The sequence below is a fragment of the Lissotriton helveticus genome, chromosome 3_1 (assembly GCF_964261635.1).
Source record: "Lissotriton helveticus chromosome 3_1, aLisHel1.1, whole genome shotgun sequence".
In the NCBI taxonomy this organism is placed as follows: domain Eukaryota; kingdom Metazoa; phylum Chordata; class Amphibia; order Caudata; family Salamandridae; genus Lissotriton; species Lissotriton helveticus.
The window spans coordinates 2,094,978,626-2,094,998,169 of record NC_136061.1 but is presented as its reverse complement, the minus strand read 5'-3'; the positions used below and the strand labels follow the sequence as shown (position 1 = coordinate 2,094,998,169).

General features: G+C 46.5%; 1 protein-coding gene across 6 annotated transcripts in view; it reads right to left on the bottom strand.

Annotated features, from left to right (window-relative positions):
* The window catches only part of LOC144825271 (protein regulator of cytokinesis 1-like), a 1,077,791-nt gene that overhangs the window by 696,710 nt on the left and 361,537 nt on the right, over window positions 1-19,544 (bottom strand). For 5 of the 6 annotated variants that reach the window (XR_013609370.1, XM_078684108.1, XM_078684107.1 and 2 more), the window contains 2 exons: window positions 15,376-15,546; window positions 15,132-15,281 (listed from right to left, as the gene is read on the bottom strand). The exons of the other annotated variant lie outside the window; for it this stretch is intronic. Coding sequence is in view for 4 of the 5 variants with exons in the window: in XM_078684108.1 (XP_078540234.1) it covers window positions 15,132-15,281; window positions 15,376-15,546 (321 nt within the window). In the remaining variant the exon portion in view is untranslated. The remainder of the gene's footprint in view (window positions 1-15,131; window positions 15,282-15,375; window positions 15,547-19,544) is intronic. 6 annotated transcript variants of the gene reach the window in all.

Genomic DNA, 19,544 nt, shown 5'->3' with positions numbered 1-19,544 from the left:
AGGGTTCATCTTAGAGGACAGACCCCCTCGGACATCATGGTCTGAGCTTATGCACCAAACGCAATCTTCATGCAGGTCCGTGATCGACATCTTCCCACATTCACCACACGGCTTAATTCCGGTCTTCGACGACATCTCGCAGGAGAAAGCGATACAAGAAACACGAAAATTTACAAACAGTAACAAAGTTACTGTAAAAGCTACAGAGGATCCCTCGAAAACAGTTAGCGTTGACGACGCGCAAATAAGGGAACTGATGTAATCACGCCGACGTGGGCCTATTATGGAGTCAGTGACGTCAGCGGAGCCGCGCGCGATGCCGCACTTGTGACGTCGTCCACGTCGGCACGAAGCTAAAAAAAGAATTTTTGAATGTTGCTGACGCAGGGGGATATTCACAAGGTGAGGAATCCACTGGCAGACTTATCCATCAGAAGGGATATTACCAACCATTGGAAATTAAGAGGTAGAAAAATAATTTATAAAATGGGCAGTGTGTGAAGGAACAGTCCGATTGCAAATAGCTACAACGATGCGAAGTGAAAAGGCACTGAAGACAGCTAGGGCATGGACTTGTTCAAGAACCTGGAGAACGTGGGAGATGAGGACCAATCAGGGGAGGCTCCTGATGACTGCTGAACCCAGCACACTAAACTCCAATAAAAGGATGGCCGGCATCAGTTCTATCCCCTTCAATTACCAAGATATCAGTAGGGATCCATATCAGTAGCTAACAGAACCAAGAGTAGGGCATCCCCAGATCTGTTGGGGAGTGGATGTATGTGACACGCCTGGGAGGGGGGGGGGGGGGGTATAGGTTATAATAATGAGCAGTGAATACACGGTTGAAAAGGAGTGATTTGTTGCACTGATTTAAAGTCCATAAGTGTCATCTTCCTAGGGGGATAAGGGGAATAAAAGTGCTGGACTACTGAAAAAGGACTCAAGATATCACACATCCGTAGTCCATTGCAGAATACAGGTCAATGTGCATAACCTTCAATGCTGCTGACTGTCAAATCCAATAAAAATGTGTTTACAAAAAAAAAGTGGCTTGCCACCATAATCAACTATGGCCCAATCAAATCCTGAACTCAAGGAAACTAACATGCGGGTGGAGACCAAGCCCCTCTCTCAGGAGTACTTTGAAAGCTCTTGTTTGTTGATCACATAAGGTATATGACAGCTGTGCCATCAAGCTGAACTTAAAAAAGAATTACTTTTCATTCAGAAGATGCACTTCTCCCATATTTACTTTAACTATTGCAAAAACGGTAACCCAAGATTCACTCTGCACCCTACCCAGATCTGATTTCTCAAAAAGAGGTTGCACATAGCCTTTTGTAATTGTTCAAGTCTTACAATGGGCATATTCCAACTATGTTTAATCAACAGATACTTACTATGGCCTATTTCATACAACATTACTGCACCCCTTAAATAGTCATTTTACCCATTCTAGTTTGTCACATCCCAACAAGAGCGCTCTCAAGGAATACCACCAGCGTATAAGAGACACCAAACAGACCTTCATAAGATACTAAGTCAGGACCAACGCAACCAACATCAAAAAACTGTTCAACGTCATTCAGCAGTTAGCAAAAACCCTCCTGCGAAACCACAGACATCACGCCCTCCCAGGAACAAACTCAGCTCCTACTTCCACTTGAAGATCAAGGCCCTCTACAACAACTTCAGCGAACCAGCACCAGACAACAGCCAACTACCCACCCTGGCCAAGAAGCCGACCATCACATTCTGGGCCCCCGAGTCCATCGAGCACATCACCCCAACCATGAAGAAAACTCTCAGAAGCCCCAACAGACCCCTGCCCTCATCACATTTTCCACCGCTGCCACCACACCCGAACGAGGACAGACGATCAACACCTCCCTCAGATCCAGAATTTAATCTGCCCAGACAACTGGAAACGCGCGGAAGTGAGACCCCTCCTCAAGAAACCAACGGCTGACCCAGCAGACCTGAAAAACTACTGGCCCATCTCTCCCCTCCGCAGCTAAAGTCACCAAGAGAATGGTGAACACCCAGCTGACCGCCTTCATCGAAGAGAACTCCATCCTAGATGCCTCCCAGTCCAGCTGCCGCAGCAACAGCACTGAGACCGCTCTCATTGCCGCCACCAATGACATCCACATGTTACTAGACCAGGGCCACACCGCAGCCCTCATCCTTCTAGACCTCTCCGCAGCCTTCGACACAAGTCTCACATCACACGCCAGCCACCAGACTACACAACGCAGGGATACAAGGAGCCGCCCTCAACTGGATCCAATCCTTCCTCTCCAGAAGCACCCAGAGGAGCAGACTCCCCCCACCCCTTCCTCTCTGAACCCACTGACAACTGCAGAGTACCCCAACAATCATCACTCAACCAGACGCTCTTCAACATCTACATGGCCCCATACATCAGACGGCACGGGCTCAGCATCATATCCTACACAGAGGACAACTAGCTCATTATCTCCCTTACAACGTACCCCGAAGACACCAGACTCTGTTTCCAGGAAGGAATAAGGAACGTGGCAGCCTGGAAGGAAGACCGCTGCCTGAAGATAAACTCCGAGAACACCAAGGTTTTCGTCCTCCGACACTGCACCTCCGCCTGGGACAACACCTGGTGGCCCTCTGCCCTCGGGAGGCCACTCACCCTGACAGACCACGCCCTGAACCTCAGCATCATCCTGGACTCCTCCCTCCCCATGAACCGCCAGTTCAACGCAGACGCGTCCACCAGTTTCAACTGCCTCTGTGTTCTCTGTAAGACTTTCAAATGGATCCCGCCCCCCCCGCCCGACTGAAGAAAGACCGTCACCCACGCACTCATGCCCAGCAGCCTGGACAACGGTAACACCCTCTAGGCCAGAATCAACAAAACTCTTCTACACAGACTCCAAACCATCCAGAACGCCGCAGCCAGACTCGTCCTAGGGATGCCACAATATGAGCACTTGACTCAACACCTCCGAGGCCTCCAATGGCTCCCCGTCGAGAAGAGGGTCATCTTCAAACACCTCAGCCACGTCTACAAATCCCTCCACATTGGTCCCAAATACCTCAACAACTTCCATGTACCAAAGAGGAACCTCTGCTTCACCAGCCTCGCCCTGGCAGAGGTCCCCCGCATCCGCAGAAACAGAACCGGCAGGAGAGCCTACTCCATCGTGGCCAAGACCTGGAACGAGCTCCCTGTTATCAGACGCTCCCCGATCCTGCACATGTTCAGGAAGGACCTCAAGACCTGGCTCTCGAACTGATCCGAATCTGCTCCCGCCCCCTCCCCCAAGCGCCTGGAGACCCTCACAGGTGAGTAGCCCTGCTTGAATTTAGGGCATTTCAATAGAATTCTCTTTAAATTGATTACGTTCACATTACATACTCCAAGTACGTTATCAAAACTATTCCTCACGTTTCCATCAAAGTATTACTTTTGCTGTGCAATACATCCAGTATTCACCACAAGCAGTTCTATGTGTATTGAGAACAAAAAACAGTACGGGATTTCCCACTTTGAGTTTGTGAACTTCTCTGTATAAAGGCTGCCAAAACAAGCAATAAAGCTTTGATTTTTAGATGTGACGTGTTATATGTACTTTATACATTTCTTTATGAATTCCTTATAAATTATCGATCTCTTTAAAGACCTTGTGACTGAAAAATTACAATTATCAGTTTAACTGTGAGCCTGGATGAGATCTATTAAACTAGCATAGTCTTGAGTAATTTCATGTGAAGCTTGTTGAGACGAAATCCCCCAAATTACACCATTAAGCCATGTGGGAACAATGCAAGTGGCTGTGTCATTCCTTTTTGGGTACTTTTTGTGCATAAAATGTAACCTGGCACTTAAAATGGATGCAAGGATGCATTTCTCGCTAAAATAAACTACTAAATGCCAGTTTATGACAAACAAAAATCCCTGCTGCTTTCCTTCACAACCACCTTCTGCTGTGGCAGCACAATAGCTACCAGATACAGTGACAATCACGGTGAGAATAACTGCAATAGCATATCATGTCATGTGTGTCAACAGCAGCATGGACAGTTCGAAACAGGAGGCGCTGTGGATTCCCCATTCCTAAAATAGATGCAGCATTCAGTGATCCATGTACGAGTTGGAAGGTTGGGCAGTCTGCTAGCAGTCATTAGACAAAGTCTCTCAAAAGAAAATAAATTAACTATTTGGGTTATAAAAACCTCTCTGATCGTAGGCAACATAAATAGTGAAGACAGACCATCAAGATTCACATGCATGGGGTGTGGCCGAGCAGAGCAGCAAGATGGCCGCTTGGTAAAGTGGCTCTGCTGCCCGAGCACATTATCAGTCCATTATCCAGCACCAGACTGTCAATCCTGGCTTTTGATTACGAGAATTGAAAGCAGACGGCAAAGGGGTGCACACTGATGCGTTCTGTACCGAGGTACGCTGCCAAATAGTGCACAAAAACCATCGCAACTTGGCGGCCTGGTCCTGGCCAGGATCACATCGCGGAACCACACCAGAGGAGCGATCACCACAAGGACGTACCGGGAGTGAGTTTGCCCGTCTCCGGCGCTGGCTAATTGCCTGCCTAGGTTGCGAGGGTATGACGGAGCGGCAGTGGACACCAGTACAGGGGACTTGTGCTGCAGAGTGGATCGAGCTGGAAGCCGGACCTGCCTGGGAGGCCCGATGAGACAAGGGTGGAAGGGTGAGTGCCGGACCTACGGCTGCAGTGGGCCCGCTCATCAGAATCAACGAGGGCAGCTGCAGCAGACACGTCGTTGGGGATGCCCCGACGGAGTTCCCACCCAGCGTCGAGAGCAGCAATTGCCTAAGCGGCTCGGATGCACGGAGAGCGTCGGGCCTGAAGCGCACATCGAGATCAGCTGAGGCGGCTAATAGTCAACTACGTGTCCTTGGGGGGGGGGGCTCATTACAGAAACCGGTCCTAGGATGCTTGATTCCGGTCCAGGGAAAACATGGCTTGGCAGTTCGGGCTGGACTGTTCCCATGAGGCACAGGGTCAAGACTGATTTGCATATGGCCATGTCTGAACTGGGGTGGCTTGGTGAGCAAAATAACGATGGATTAAACCCAGATCTGTGCCTGGGGGTGAATGTTTTGCCAATGTGCAACATTCCGTCCATCATCTTGTGTGTTTTGCTAATTACAGGGAACAGCAGCACGAACTGACAGCAGCTCCACTGAGTCCGTTGATGCGTGGGGGCCCCTACTAGTGGGAGTCGGGGCCTACAGTTGCACATATATGTGCTGGCCAAGAGACACTGCTAGGCCCTGTGGCGTGTATTGAAATTTGCAACTGTGGGCGAACCCGATCAATCGCTTGTACTCCGCAAACTTCTGGGACACTTTAGCTGCACAATTGCGCACACGCAGGAGCAACTGGAGTGCGGAGGCCTCATACAGAACCAAATGCAAAAAAGAACAATTGATGAACAGAAAGCAGAACAATGTCATACAGTCACCACAGTAGAGACATCTGGGCCTAAATCCATCTTTTTTTGCTCACCATGCAATTCCAGTTTGGACCCAGCCATATGCAAATCAGTCTTCATGTATGGGTGAGTCCAAACTGGAATGGCTTGGTGAGCAAAAAAAGATGGATTTAGGCCCAGATGTTTTTTTTTTAGGTCTCGCCTAGCGAACGCAGCACAAGCGCTGCTTCACCTTCTTAGGTCTCGCCTAGCAAACGCAGCACATGCGCGGATTCACCTTGGCTGGACTATTGCCGTCGCTTTGGTTTACGAAGGGAGACAAACTATGTGTGCGCCTGGACAGGCGATGTACACGCACACGGCGTTAGGACACTCCGTACGTGTGCATATCTCTTGTCCCCGGCGACAATGGCGCCTGGTTGCATGAGGCGGTGCAGTCTGTGTGGTCATGTAGCGCACCCAAATCCAAAAAGCTGCTTGGAGGGCTTCACAAATGTGATATCCGCACAAAGGGATTAAAAGTGGTGGTGGAAAGTGGTCCGGCATGTGGAGTTTCGCGATCAGAAGGTCCCCCTTGCCTGCATTGTGGAGGGAATATAGGAAGAATGAGGTGAATTGTTGCTTCAAGCCAGTGTGCCCCAGGCCAGGGATGTGGCAGAGGAATGTGGCAGGCGGGGCTCCGCCTGGGTGTCGGGTGAGGTAATTGTGGAGGCATTCTAAAACTGTGGGATTTTCTACAAGAGCTTCCGATGAAGAACTTCTGAAACCACATGGATTGGTTTCCTAATCTGCTTTTCTCTGTGAAAACTGGGGAAATGAATCCTCGATTGAGGATTTGTTTGGCTTCACTGGCTCTCGAGGGCGGGGTGTCTTCCTGTATTTGCTCGTGCTCTATAACTTGCTTCTGCTATCAACACAGGTTGAAACAAACACATCGGCGACGAAACATGGAGGGTGCATGTGGTAACTTGAGGACATTAAAATGTCATTCAGGGGGCTCGTAATTAGATTAATGACTGCTCTGGGACAACTTGTGAGGAGGCCCTTCGGTAAAGCGATTAGTCATTAGCGGACATCTTGCCGTGTCTATCTAAATAGAAGTGATTTAATTTCATATATTGAATAATATTACCGCATCCCATAAGAGGCTAGTGGAGACGGTAGGAGAGATTAAAAGAACCGTAACTGATAATTCAAAGTTAGGTAGTCCGATGGGTGCACACTCGTTTAATGCTTTGTGTCATCCTGCCTTTTCACAGGTATCTCTTAATACCAGGTCTCTCGAGTTTCATGCACCGACATGCTGATGCAGTCTGTTGGTTTGAATTTTTGAGTCCTCCTGATCTTACAATGCAATGAAAAGAACAAAAAGTTTCAAAATGAAAAGCAAAAACACGGACTTGATGAGCTGCTCGTGTATGGGTTTAGGAAACATGAGAGCTCTGGCATACCAAACCCACGGCAGGACGTTACTGTGAGGTGCTTTTCACTACTAAGGGAACTAAAACTCAAACCTTATGTTAAAGCTTTTTTGCAAGGCGGGAAGACGGGGGGTGATTAATTTGAATCTTGGCGATTACTTCTAACTCAGTCAGTTCGAGTGAAGTATATCTTTATTTGTATGCTTAACCATTACAAAATTGTCTATAAAAAGTCATTGTAAGCAGGTGAGCATTTAAAAAGTATTCATACATGTTAAAACATACATAATTAAAATGTTAATGTCGGGACCTACGGTTCAGACATACATGTCCTAACATCCGCCTTGTTAAAAACATTGCTGGGTCCCTACAATGCATAAGGCGGTTTGATAAAGTGCTATTTTAAACACGACCTCACAAGTCTCTCAAGAGCGAGCATGTAGGTGATGGAGGGAGCCAAACAAATTCTCTGACCTTATTTGGGTCCCTGGGAAAGCATAAAGTTAATAAAGTACTGAACTTTCTGGTTCTTCAATCCGGTACCAAGGAGGGCACAGGGCGAGTTCTCGGTCCCTGAGCGGTCCCGCCAGGAAGCGGGCCGCTCCTACAAGTGGGGGCCATTCCCTTTGCAGGGTCCCGGAGGGGGGCTTGGTGGCATTTCTGGGCACAGGTTGTTGGAGACAGTGAAGGTCCCGTGCCTATTTGCCATGAGCAGACCCACCGTTGCAGGCCGCTCCAACTTTGGGGAACAATTATTAAACGCACTCCAGTGGGGCTCCTAGAGCACAGATGTGCCAGGGCCCCTTTTCATCAGTTATTTACAACAAGGGGTGGTGATGGACAGAGTCTCTGAATTAAGCAGAATACTCTCACCCAGTCAAGAGATCAGGGCTAGATCCAACACCGTTTTTTAGCTCATTGCACCATCCCAGTTTCAGAACCTGGCTGTATGCAAATTAGTCTGTCCCTGGCCCAGTGCATCATGGGAACAGGGCAGACCAGACTACAAAAGCCAATTCTTACACTGGGAAGGAAACAAGCTTCCGGGGACCGGTTTCTGGCAGTGTAAGAATTGGCTTTTGTACTCTGTCCCTCACCACCCCTTGTTGTAAATACCCTTTTCATCAGTCCCAGCTGCGCCGCACCAGCAGCTACTGCAAGATGGGCATATTTGATCCGAGGGCACATTGAGTACCCAGGCCCATCTTTAATTCCCAGCTGCGCAGAAGTTCGTGCCAGCTGCAAAGTTTAGGCCACAGTTCTGTGGGGGCTCTTGGTCGGAGCACATTGTCGGTGCTCGTGCGCCTGCCACCGTTGCCCCGCTTGACAGTGGGCGACTGCAACGTTTTGCATAGTTGTGCCGGGAACCAGGTGACACTTTCCTCAGTTGCACCGCCATAGCGAGCAACTGCAACGTTTGGCATGTTGTGCCTCGTATGTTGTTGCTGTGTGCGTGATGCACAAACGCTTTACACATGGCCTCCGGGATAAGCCTGACTGCTCGCGCCAAGCTACCAAAGGGGTGAGCAGAGGTTATCTTTGCCGTGTAACTCCCTTGCCCTGGATAGAGTGGTGGTTTCTGCCTGGCTTTGGCACAAGCCTTAGTCAATCAGAAACACCATTTCTAACATGGAGGGATAATAATGATCTGTTATATAGGATGGCCTTTCTTTCATAGCTGGCCAGACAGTCTGCAAGCAATGTACTGCTGTTTTAGTTATCATTTGTAACTTTCCACGAAATGCAAATAAACAAAAAAAAAATGGCATATGCATAAGAGGACTGAGTTTCAGAAAGATTGTTTATCCATTTTTAGGTCTCAGCTTAGTGATCCATCGTAGATCTCCTATTCTTTCTCCCCATTTGCCCATGGTATGCATCGATCATGCCTATTCCTGTATTTAGCCCTCCAAGAGCATGGTCCAATTACTACTATCCATCCCCTGCTCCCATTTTAGGAACTACTTTATTTGATTTTTGGACACTTCACACAAGCTCTTGTGTTTACTAGCTCTGAGCACCATTTCTGTAAATGGGCCTGTAAATCTCATCTTGTCACATTTCCTATGCTTTCAAAGAACGAGATCAAATGTCAGACACTGTTTTCTGAGGGCGCCTCTGCAGTGTCCCAACTCCCTCCCACATAGCTGCCTACCTGTCCCCCCCCCCCCCATTGATGCTAGTCTCCCTCCATCCATCATTGCTTGTTATTGTGGTCGACACCTCTTTCAGTCTCCTTGCATCTGAGCCCCACGTTCATGCCTTTCTTTCGCCACCTCTGACTTTGCACTGCCCGGTCATGAAAAGAGAAAGTACAAAGCAGACATTGCTTTTTTTCCCCAGTTTTAGGGGCGTAACGATCAGTAGTGCAGCAAGTATAATGGCATTGGCACATTGGGGCGGGTGACCACTACACATATTAAAGTTGTTTTTATGCCAAGCCACTGAATAAGGGGCAAAATGTATGCTTGCATTAGAACTACCGGACTGGAGCTAAGCGTGATCAAGTTATACATCCAACTCCCATTTCTAAAAGGTAAGGTTACATACATTTTCACTGCTGAATGCGAAAAAGCAGCCACTTGTGTTTTCTGGTGTGCAACAGTTCTTTACAAACGTGCACTGCGGTGATAGTTTACAGTGTGTTTCAATGTTGTGTCACCCTTTGCTCACCAGGGATCGCTAGGCCTGCCTTTCTACATTACACTTCCAGAGCATGCACAAGCTGGAATTGAGAGATAGACCGTTTCCTTTGAAGTTTACATTTCGCATGGCATGGAGATGAAAGTTGTAGTCTCTCAGTGGTCAAACAACGGTGTTACTCAGGGATGCAGGCTTAGCACTATGCCATGTTTTCCAATTATGCCTCCGTGATAGGTTTACTGCATTAATAGGCAAGAGCAGATTCCGATTGAGGTGGAAACCAGCGTACGTAATTTATCAAGGTATTTTTCAAGGTGGTGTCAGTTTTCTTCGCGAATTCAACCAGACTGGTTTATTATGCCACCAGCATGCATCTAACAGGATAGTGAAATTCCATTCCTAAAAATAAAATACAATGCTCAATTTCCTGCAACTAATTTGTAGTGGCTTATCGTGTATTGCATTGCGTGAAGAAACAATATAAAAGGAACATTTTCAAGGAGTTGCTCCTAAGTATTACCAAAGCCACCAACAAACTATGCGATTTCGAGTCTAATGAATAGATATACAGCCTGATTCATGTAGGTAAATTGCACTCGCAAAGGGCCAGATTCTGAGAATCTGGCCCTTTGCGAGTGCGATTTTTGCATTTGGTATTCATGATACCAAATGCAAAAATCGCTATGTAAGAATTCGCATATTTGCGTGGAATGGCATTTAAGGAATCTCTAATAGAGATTCCTCAAATGCTATTCATGACACAAAACAAAATAGCGATTTTGGACTTTTGGGGCCGCTATTTACCGACAGGTCAGACCTGTCGGTAAATAGCAAAAACTCAGAAAAATGCTTTTAAAAGCATTTTTCAAAGTTGCATGTAGCACACACACATGTCCTTTGGACATGTGTGTGCGCAACACCTGTCCAAAAGTGCATTTTAGGGGTGCTACAGGGCGTCCTTTGGACACCCCTGGCACCCTTAAAATCGCTATCTTAGTTGCGAGTAGCAAATTGCTACTCGCAAATCCCCATTCATTCCTATGGGCCTCTTGGCCCATAGGAATGAATGGGGAGTATTTGCGAGTAGCAAATTGCTACTCGCAAATAAAGAACATGTAGGAATCGCTATTTAAGTAGCAATTCCTACATGAATGCCGTTTTGCGTGTCCTCAATAGCGAATCGCTATGATTCGCTATTAGGGACACGCAAAACGGCATGTACATGAATCAGGCTGTTAGTTTGCAGTCATATAGCCTGTGATTCGCAAAATCAAAGGGCTCCCGCCTCCAAATCATAATCTTCCTCCAGACTGGATGAACAACTTGCCTTACTGCTTATTTCCCATCCCCCCTTATTAACTCCGTGTACAATAGATAGCCCAAATTGATGATTATGGGAAATATTGCAACACCCACTTTTAAACAAAGCCTGGCGGATCTAGCCCAAAAATAAATAAACACTACACTGTCATACACCTAAATTACTGGACTACCACATTACTGGTTCTCATTGACTCCCACCCAGCAACCACCACCACCAGGAAAATGTAAATACGCACTGTCTAATAACAATGGACATAAACCTTAGACATTTAATGGCCTCTTGGCTCTACAGACAGCTTGCTGCTCCCTCAAAATCGCCATTCACAAAGTAAGGTCATGTTACAAGACCATATGCTATGCTGATAATTAAATGAAGGTTTTGTTTAATGTAGTCATAGACTGCATACATTCTTACAACTTGCCATCCCTTGCTCCACTGACAAATCTACCAATATCAATCACTTTTTATCAACAAGATCTGTCATATGGCACAGAGGAGGCCAACTGCATGAATTTTGTGAACCCTCACAACATTAACTTAAGTACGGGGCTTCTAGTTTTTCAGGTTTCCATTGTATCGGAGTCACACTAGGATTAGCAGATTCATTGTTCTACAACATGCCTAAAAGACATCCACAACGCCAATAGCTCTCCCATTGCAGAGACCTATTGGTTTTGCCAATGCTTGTTAATTTAGCACTCCAAGTCTTCAGCAATGGTGTGTACGAAAACACAAAGGGAACTGTTGAAGCCCTTATCATAGAAGCACAAAACACCTAAAATACCGACAGCACTCTCAGCCCTCAGACTACTTGACGCACTCTGACAGAGAGTGGCAGCCAAACTATCGGGAGCATTCCTACAACCCTTTCATACTTAGCCTCACTCTACAAGCAGGACTCCAGAATAAAAAATGGTCTCACTAGCAGCAGCACTCACCTTTAAAAAGCCATTACACAGATCACTTGCTTCCCTCTAAAACCAGCAATAACCAATAGGTCTGCCTTATAACTGAAAATGCATCTACATCGATTGCTACGTTGACTTGTATGATATTGTAAATGGGTGCGTTAGTGAATTAATGCATGAATGAATAGATGGCTGTTAAAATGATGCACAAGTGAAAGGTTGGCGGACAGAACATAGATAATGGACTAAATGCATAGGTTGATGAATGTGCGAAACATCCTAGTAGTTTGTTATGTCAGATTTACTGGCTTTACCAATGCTAGTTAATGCTTTAGGTTTTCATTGGTCTCCTCCCTCGCCACATTCTTCACAACTCTATTATGTGGAAGAGATACTTACTTTAGGAAGGTGGCTCTGTATATATTTTACCAAAATAAGTAAGGATTAGAGTGCGCAGAGTCCAGTGGATCCCCAAAGGGATAGCAGAGGCTAAAGTAGATAATACCTTACTCTTTTGTAGTACTGTGGTTCATCCGTCAAGCTTATCAGAGGGTATTGTGAAGCATTTGTTGTACAAACTTAGGCAAGAAAGTTAAGGTATTATCTACTTTAGCCTCTGCAACCACTACTTTGGACCCATTGCTATCGGCCCACCTGCATTTATAGAAAATCCCTGCAGCACAAAGACTTGCAGCCTGAAGACCAGCGACCTCCAAAAACCCTAGGAGGACTGATCAGCTTAGAACGACTCAAGACTCCCAAAGACCGCATCTCTGTCTACAAAAAGAACTCTAAGACCCTGTGGAACCACGAATACTCACCTTCCAGACCTACCTCTTCACCAGACTCCTACAGCCCAAGTCCAGGAGGCCCACCGGTCCAGAAGAGGTTCCGAAGCGGTCTTGAGCCCGAATCCAACAAGTGGTGACATCTACCAGCCTTCGTGACAATGACAGCAGCCTCTTCAACGAGGACCCCGTAGACCACAACCTTCCCGGTAATGAGAAACCAGATGACCAAAGACACCCCAGCATCCTCCGGCCCTGCGCCCTGGTGACCAGAACCAATGGTGTCCCAAAGCGCCTTGCATCTCAAAGTCCTCCCCTGGCTGTTGGTTCCCACGAAGAGACCGCCAGGTCAGCCTACAGCCTGAAACTGAACAGACTATATCCATAGGGTAACATTGGACGCCCGACTGTGAGCGCCCTGCACCTGACCGCCCCTGTGCAGCTGATGGTGTGATTTTTGTGCTGGCTTGGACTTCCATTTGTACTTATCTTAAGTCCTGAAGATGGCCCTTGAAGGCCGCTTTGCCTTCCCATAAGCAGCCTCCAACCAATGTGTCCCTAGTTGCCATTGACTAGCCTTTGCATCCCTGCACTCCGCACCTAGCCGCCCTAGTGCTACTGGTGGTGCACCTGGAGTGCAGAATTGAACCTTGGTTCTACCCCCAAAACCACCACACCAAAAGTAGTTCTACTTACCTGCAATTGATAACTTCGTTTTCTCCATGGGTTACATGCTGAGGTGTACAAACGAGTTGTCCTGCTTACTGATGTACTGCAGTGCCTAAACTGTTATTTGTTTTAGACTAAGTTAGAAAAGTAACTGAAAAGTAGCTAGAAAGTAATCTGAAATAATTACAAGTATTCTAAAGAGTTTAAAACACATTCTCTACTGCAAAGTAACTTGTACGCTTCTACAAAACCAGTACATATCTTATTTTGAAAAGTATTATGTTGAAAGTAAATCTTGGTCTAGTAATAAAAATAACAAAGTCAAAACTTTTTTATACAAACAATTGGACTGGATTCAATCGGAGTGTGCGACATCATTTCTTAACAGAGTGTGTACAACAAATGCTTAATACCACCCTGTGATAAGCCTAACTGCTTAACCACACTACCAAAAAAAAAAGTGTAAGGTACTATTTACTTTAGCCTCTGCTATACCTCTGGGGATCCACTGCACTCTGTGCACACTATGCCTAACTGTGGTATAGTACATACAGAGCCAGCTTCCTACACTTACATTCTAAGGTACTCTTACTGCTAGCCCATACGGACACACTAATTACCAACCTGTGAGTAGGTATCCTGGTATTTGGAGGTAGGACAATAAACTTTTTCTCTATCGTGTTCTGCTCAGGTTTCAGCAGCCAGTTCAGTGCATGGGTCTGTGTGTTAGCGAGCGTGCTACCTCCCAACAAGCAGGTGCAACCCCACATCATTTTACCTTTATTAGCGGTCGCCTCCGATTTTCTTGTGCCTGGACTTCAGATGCTAACATCGGTTTCCATAATCTAGACTGCTCCCTCCATCACAGTATGAATAAGAAAAGAACAGGTCTATCAATGTGGCCAGGCACCGGACGTTTCCAAGAGACTGACCACACCCTTTCAAGGTCAGGAAAATAAAATCTTAAGGGAGGAAGAAATCCTTCAAAACAGATGCCCAGAAGCAGAAATTCACTGAACGTTCAAAACTGGTTATAAGCCCCAAAGCGAAGAAGTTAGAAAATGACCATCCAGGAAACCCTTCCTTATTATATAGGCTTTTCGCGGGTTGGAAGGAATTGTTGAAGGTGCATCCTCCCTCTGTACGAATACTGCGCACTGTTGTAGGATGGTTCATTTTAGGGCAGTGCGTATGGATCAGTATTGATTGCCTCCAATCAAGCCGGGTTTGTTATCTTGCACCTCCTCAACAATGTAACGAGGTGCAAGAAAACACCAGGCTGGATGGGAAATCAAACATTTGAAGAGTGCACTCTTCACCCGTGAGGGTCTCAAGGAGCCAAGGGGGGCAGGGGAGGAGGTGGGGGGGGGGGGTGCTGCTACTTCAACAGCCAGGTCTTGAGTAGTCTCCTGAAGGTCAGCCGATCCTGGGTCTGTCGCAGATGGATGGGGAGGGTGTCCATGTCTTGGCAGTGAGGTGGGAGAATGATCTGCCGCCTGTGGTCGTTCGGGGGATGCGTGGGATGGTGGGCAGGTCAGCATAGCGGAGCTGGCGGTTGGGAGAATAGAAAGGGTTTATTGAAATAAATACAAGGGAACACAAGAAGCACCAGAGGGAAGCTGCCACCCAGGTAACTGCCAGTAGTACTACCACTAAAATGCTACATGCAACTTGATCTTAAAAGTTCTGCAAGAACAAATAAACTGGAATCCCAGAAACTCAAGATTTACATTAGTTTCCAATGTAGATAAGTCACTGTACCTCTGCAACAATTTTGGATCAATACATAGCACACAGGAAAAGAAGCACTAGGCGTGGGGAAATGTCCAGCGTATATTCCTTGCAATTCACAAGCTCACAAGAAATCAAATTTATTTGAAGAAAGACAGATTGCTTTGACTAGGAAAATAGATTTCTTAACTGCTTGGCCGGTTTTCCCGCTCGGCCCAGACATGTTCACAGAAAAAGTTTCACGTTCTTCACTAGGGACCCGCAGCTTATTCCAGAGATCTGTGACCCTAGAGCGCAGTACCGTACAGACAGCTTCATTCTGGGATCTTTGCTCCTCCAACTAAAAAAAGAAGAAAAAAATAGGAGACTAAAAACCTACACAGACACCAATAAACAGCAAGATGCGTCATCGATAACACGTCCGAAGAGCATACCTGTTGCAAAAGCATCTGAAGGGAATGCATGTTCTCTGTAGAAAGGCAAAAGGATGCCTCCTCCTCCCATAACACTTGAAGATCAGATCTAGCGTCAGAGGAAAGATCCAGTTCCTCCATGCACGAAATAATTTGTTTTTGTGTGTTTACAAACTGTACTCTTCGTCGATCCTGCATAATGAGAAGTAAAAAAATAATAAAATCAAGGCAGTGTGCCAAGTCAAACAAAAAGAAAATACGATCAAAACACCAGACATAAAAGTCGCAGATCGGTCAGAAAACTATAATGGTCACAATAAAACCTAGTAAGAACTGAATATTAACCGAAAGCTAAAAGCTTGAAATCACTCCGTCTTCGGAGGCAATACTGGAGCAGACACATACATTCTTATCCCAGAGTCGGGGCGAGGTCTAATCAAACTGACAGTGAAAGATAAATACATTTGATTTGAAGTTGTGTAGGATAATTTTCCAGAGTTAACATTCACTAGGAGTTGAGGTAATCACTTAAAAGCCCCCAGTTGGACAGAAAAGTGAGAATACCATTGATTACCTGTGGTTTTGAATTTTCTAGGTATGCAAAAAATAGACTTTCACTCTTGTACTAGCGCAGTCACTGTAAAATGGCGTTAAATACAGGTTTTATTCAAATGGCACATTTTGCGGCTTCATCTGGTTTCTTTGTTCTAGGAGACAGCGGGGTTTTTTGTGAGGCGTGTAGTTATTTTGCACTGTGGATCTTAAGACCTGCATAAAAGATGGGTGGGTGATGGGGTTGCGGGCGAAGGGAAGTTTTCTGAAGACTTGCAGCTCAGTGGGTTGCCAGACTGGCCTCTTGGTGACCAAGTGAACCATATCACTTCTGTTGCTTACCAACAGGACCCGCTCAGGGTTTTCACAATTGTGCTCTGGTGAGGTCTTACCTGCTACAGCTCTGTGGGACGAAAAACACATGCAGATTCACAGCCGCCTCCATCCCCATAGCAGTACCCATCCAACAAACAGGTGAGCCTCCCTCCGGTTGTGTGTGATTTCATAGAAAAACCATTTCAAGGAATTCCACTGCTGAGAAAATATTTCACCTAAGTCGGTTTATTGGAAATTCGCAGTATGAATGGCATTTAACATTTTATAGAAACAAACTCATAGAACGTCTGTTCCGAAATTTACTTTTACATGCTTATTTTTTTAAGGTGTAAATGCAATGACTCCAGGTCTTACTTGCAGCAACATTTTTGTGGTAAGTATTTATTTCAGTGCTTTGCTTCAGGGTACATTATTACAGATTTAGATCTTTTACACTGACAACAATTTGGATGCTTTTAATTTGCTGACCACTCCTCCCTAAACCCCATCCATCCCAGACTGTTAAAAATCCCGCAGCATGCCAAAACTACATTCATTTCTGAACCGTAAAAAACCCTTCCCCACACCTAAACTACACATCCCTGATCCCTAAAACCCCTTTCTACCACTAAAATCACCCAACCCTAAAACTTTTTCTGCTCAAACTCCACTGATCCCTGACCCCTAAACGCCTCATCAACCTTACACTCCACCAATCCCTGAAACCTTAAAAGCCTTTACCTCCCCATAACTAAACCCGAAAAGCCTTTACCTCCCCTAAACTATACCCATCCCTAAACCCTAAAAGCCCTCACTACCACTAAACTCATCACTGAACCGTAAAAAAAAAAAAAAAAAAAAAAACATTCACCACCTCTATACAAACCCCTGAATATAAAAACTCGCCCTTAAACCCTCCCTTACTAAACAGCTAAAAACCTTTCACCACCCAACAGCTCCACCTATCCCTGAACCCTAAAAACCCTTTCTACACCTAAACTCCACCCTCCTCTAAACCCTCAAAACCTCATGCCTCCATAACCTATCCATTCTGAATCAAACTCCATTGCCACTACTAAACGTTGTCCTTCAGCGAACCTTAAAAACCCTCTCCATCCCTAAACTCCATCCATCCGTGTCTCATGAAAAACCCTCAACATCCCAATTTTCCACTTTCCCAGACCCATAAAATACCCTTGCCACCCCTAATCTACATCCATCCCAGGACCCTTAAACCTTTCTAAACTTCTACTCCACATCTCCCTGACCTTTAAAAATGTCTCATCGCCCCTTATCACCCCCCATTTCTGAACCCAAAAACCCATTACCCCTAAACGCCACCCAATTTTAATGTAATTTTGGATTTTCCCTTAAAGTCATCTTTTCTTGAAAAGGTTTAGTTTAATTTTTGATTAGTATTTTCATTAAAAAAATGATTTCCTTTAAATTGTTTTTCCATGATTCGGTTTCCTTTAATTTGGTATCTAAGATTTCTTTTGTCCTTTCCTGAACTCTCAGAAGCGGTCGCTCCTCTTCACGCTGCTCCCTAACTACATGCCAGACGGGTATCGTTACTTGTAGACCACCGCAACTAAGAAGCATAATATATTTATTTATAATTCACCCTCGTGCGCTTTAACTAATTAGCATAGCGCTAGTGTCCCATAGCGCGCTGCAACGCTCCTCTATTGGTGCTGCCTGCATTAATTGTACTGTGCCTGATACTGCATTGTGCCTGATTGTGTCTTTATTTTTACCGCGTTTCTTCACACTCTGTGCCCCCAACCCGGATCGCTTTTGGCTTACTGCCATTTTGCTCAGATTGTTGTTGTTGTCTTGCCTTCCCTCCCCGACTCTCCACCCCGCCTCCCGCCTCCCTGCTGCTCCTCCCCTCGCCCCTCCCCTTCCACTATCCACATATGACAGTTGCATTTGCGTGCAGCGTTGACGCGCAGCGGTAGCGCCCCATGCGCGCCGAAGGTGCGCCTAAGGTAAGCCCGTCTACGCCCGTCGGCGCCTGGACCGCGCCCAGCGCCAGACCCCCTGTAAACCGCACTGCTCCCGCATAACGTATGACGCCGCCAGCCTCTTAGCCCTTAACCCCGGACGCACACCACAATGCTACGAAGCTGCCCCAAGACGTACCCACGGTCCCTTCGCCTGCCACTCCTGCAAGTTCGCCTGCATCAAGACCCACACCAAATCCACGACCTCCAAACACAGCTCCGACTCTAACCACCTGAAATGCAACCTGCTAAACACCCGCTCGATCCACAAACACGCCACAGAACTCTGGGACCTACTCGACACTGCATCACCGGACATCGCCTTCCTTACAGAAACCTGGATGAACGCATCATCAGCACCCGACATCGCCATAGCCATCCCAGACGCGTACAAGATCATCCGAAAAGACCGTACCAACCAAACAGGAAGCGGCATCGCCATGGTTCATAGGAACACCATCAGAATCACGACCAGCTTCGACGACTACCTTGCAACCGCCGAACACCTCCACTTCCACTTCCAGATCCACACCGACCCCAGGACCACTCTTAGAGGCACCCTCATCTACAGACCACCAGGAACCCGTAAACAATTCTGCGAAGACATCACTGACTTCATCAGCCCACATGCCCTCCCCTCCGAGAACTACATTCTACTGGGAGACTTCAACTTCCACCTGGAAAAGAAAAACAACTGCAACACCACCACCCTTCTGGACAACCTGGCCAATCTCGGACTCAAACAACTTGTTGACACCCCCACCCACTTAGCCGGACACACGCTCGACCCTATCTTCACCTCCAGCAAACACATCTCCTTCAATCATACCACAGCTCTCCATTGGACGGACCACAGCTGTGTTCACTTCAGCTACAAAACTACCACGACACACAACCCCCCACAACCTATTCCTCTAAGAAACCGGAACAAAATCACCACCGACCAACTCATCACATCGCTCAACCAAAACCCTCCAGCCCTCTCAGACCCAAACGAAGCTGCCACCAGACTCAAACAATGGATCACTCACAGCGTTGACGAATTAGCACCCCTAAGAAACCACCAGATCAAACAAGGTAGCAAAAAGGCCCCCTGGTTCAACGAGGACCTTAGGAACTCCAAGAAACTATGCCGTACTCTCGAAAAAACCTGGAGAAAAAACCCAACCACTGACAACCTGACCACCTTCAAGGCAGCCACCCGCAAACACCACCAACTGATCCGATCCACCAAGAAATCAGCATTCAAGGATCGACTAAACAACACCCATAACAGCAAGGAACTATTCAACATCGTCAAAGAATTTACCAACCCCA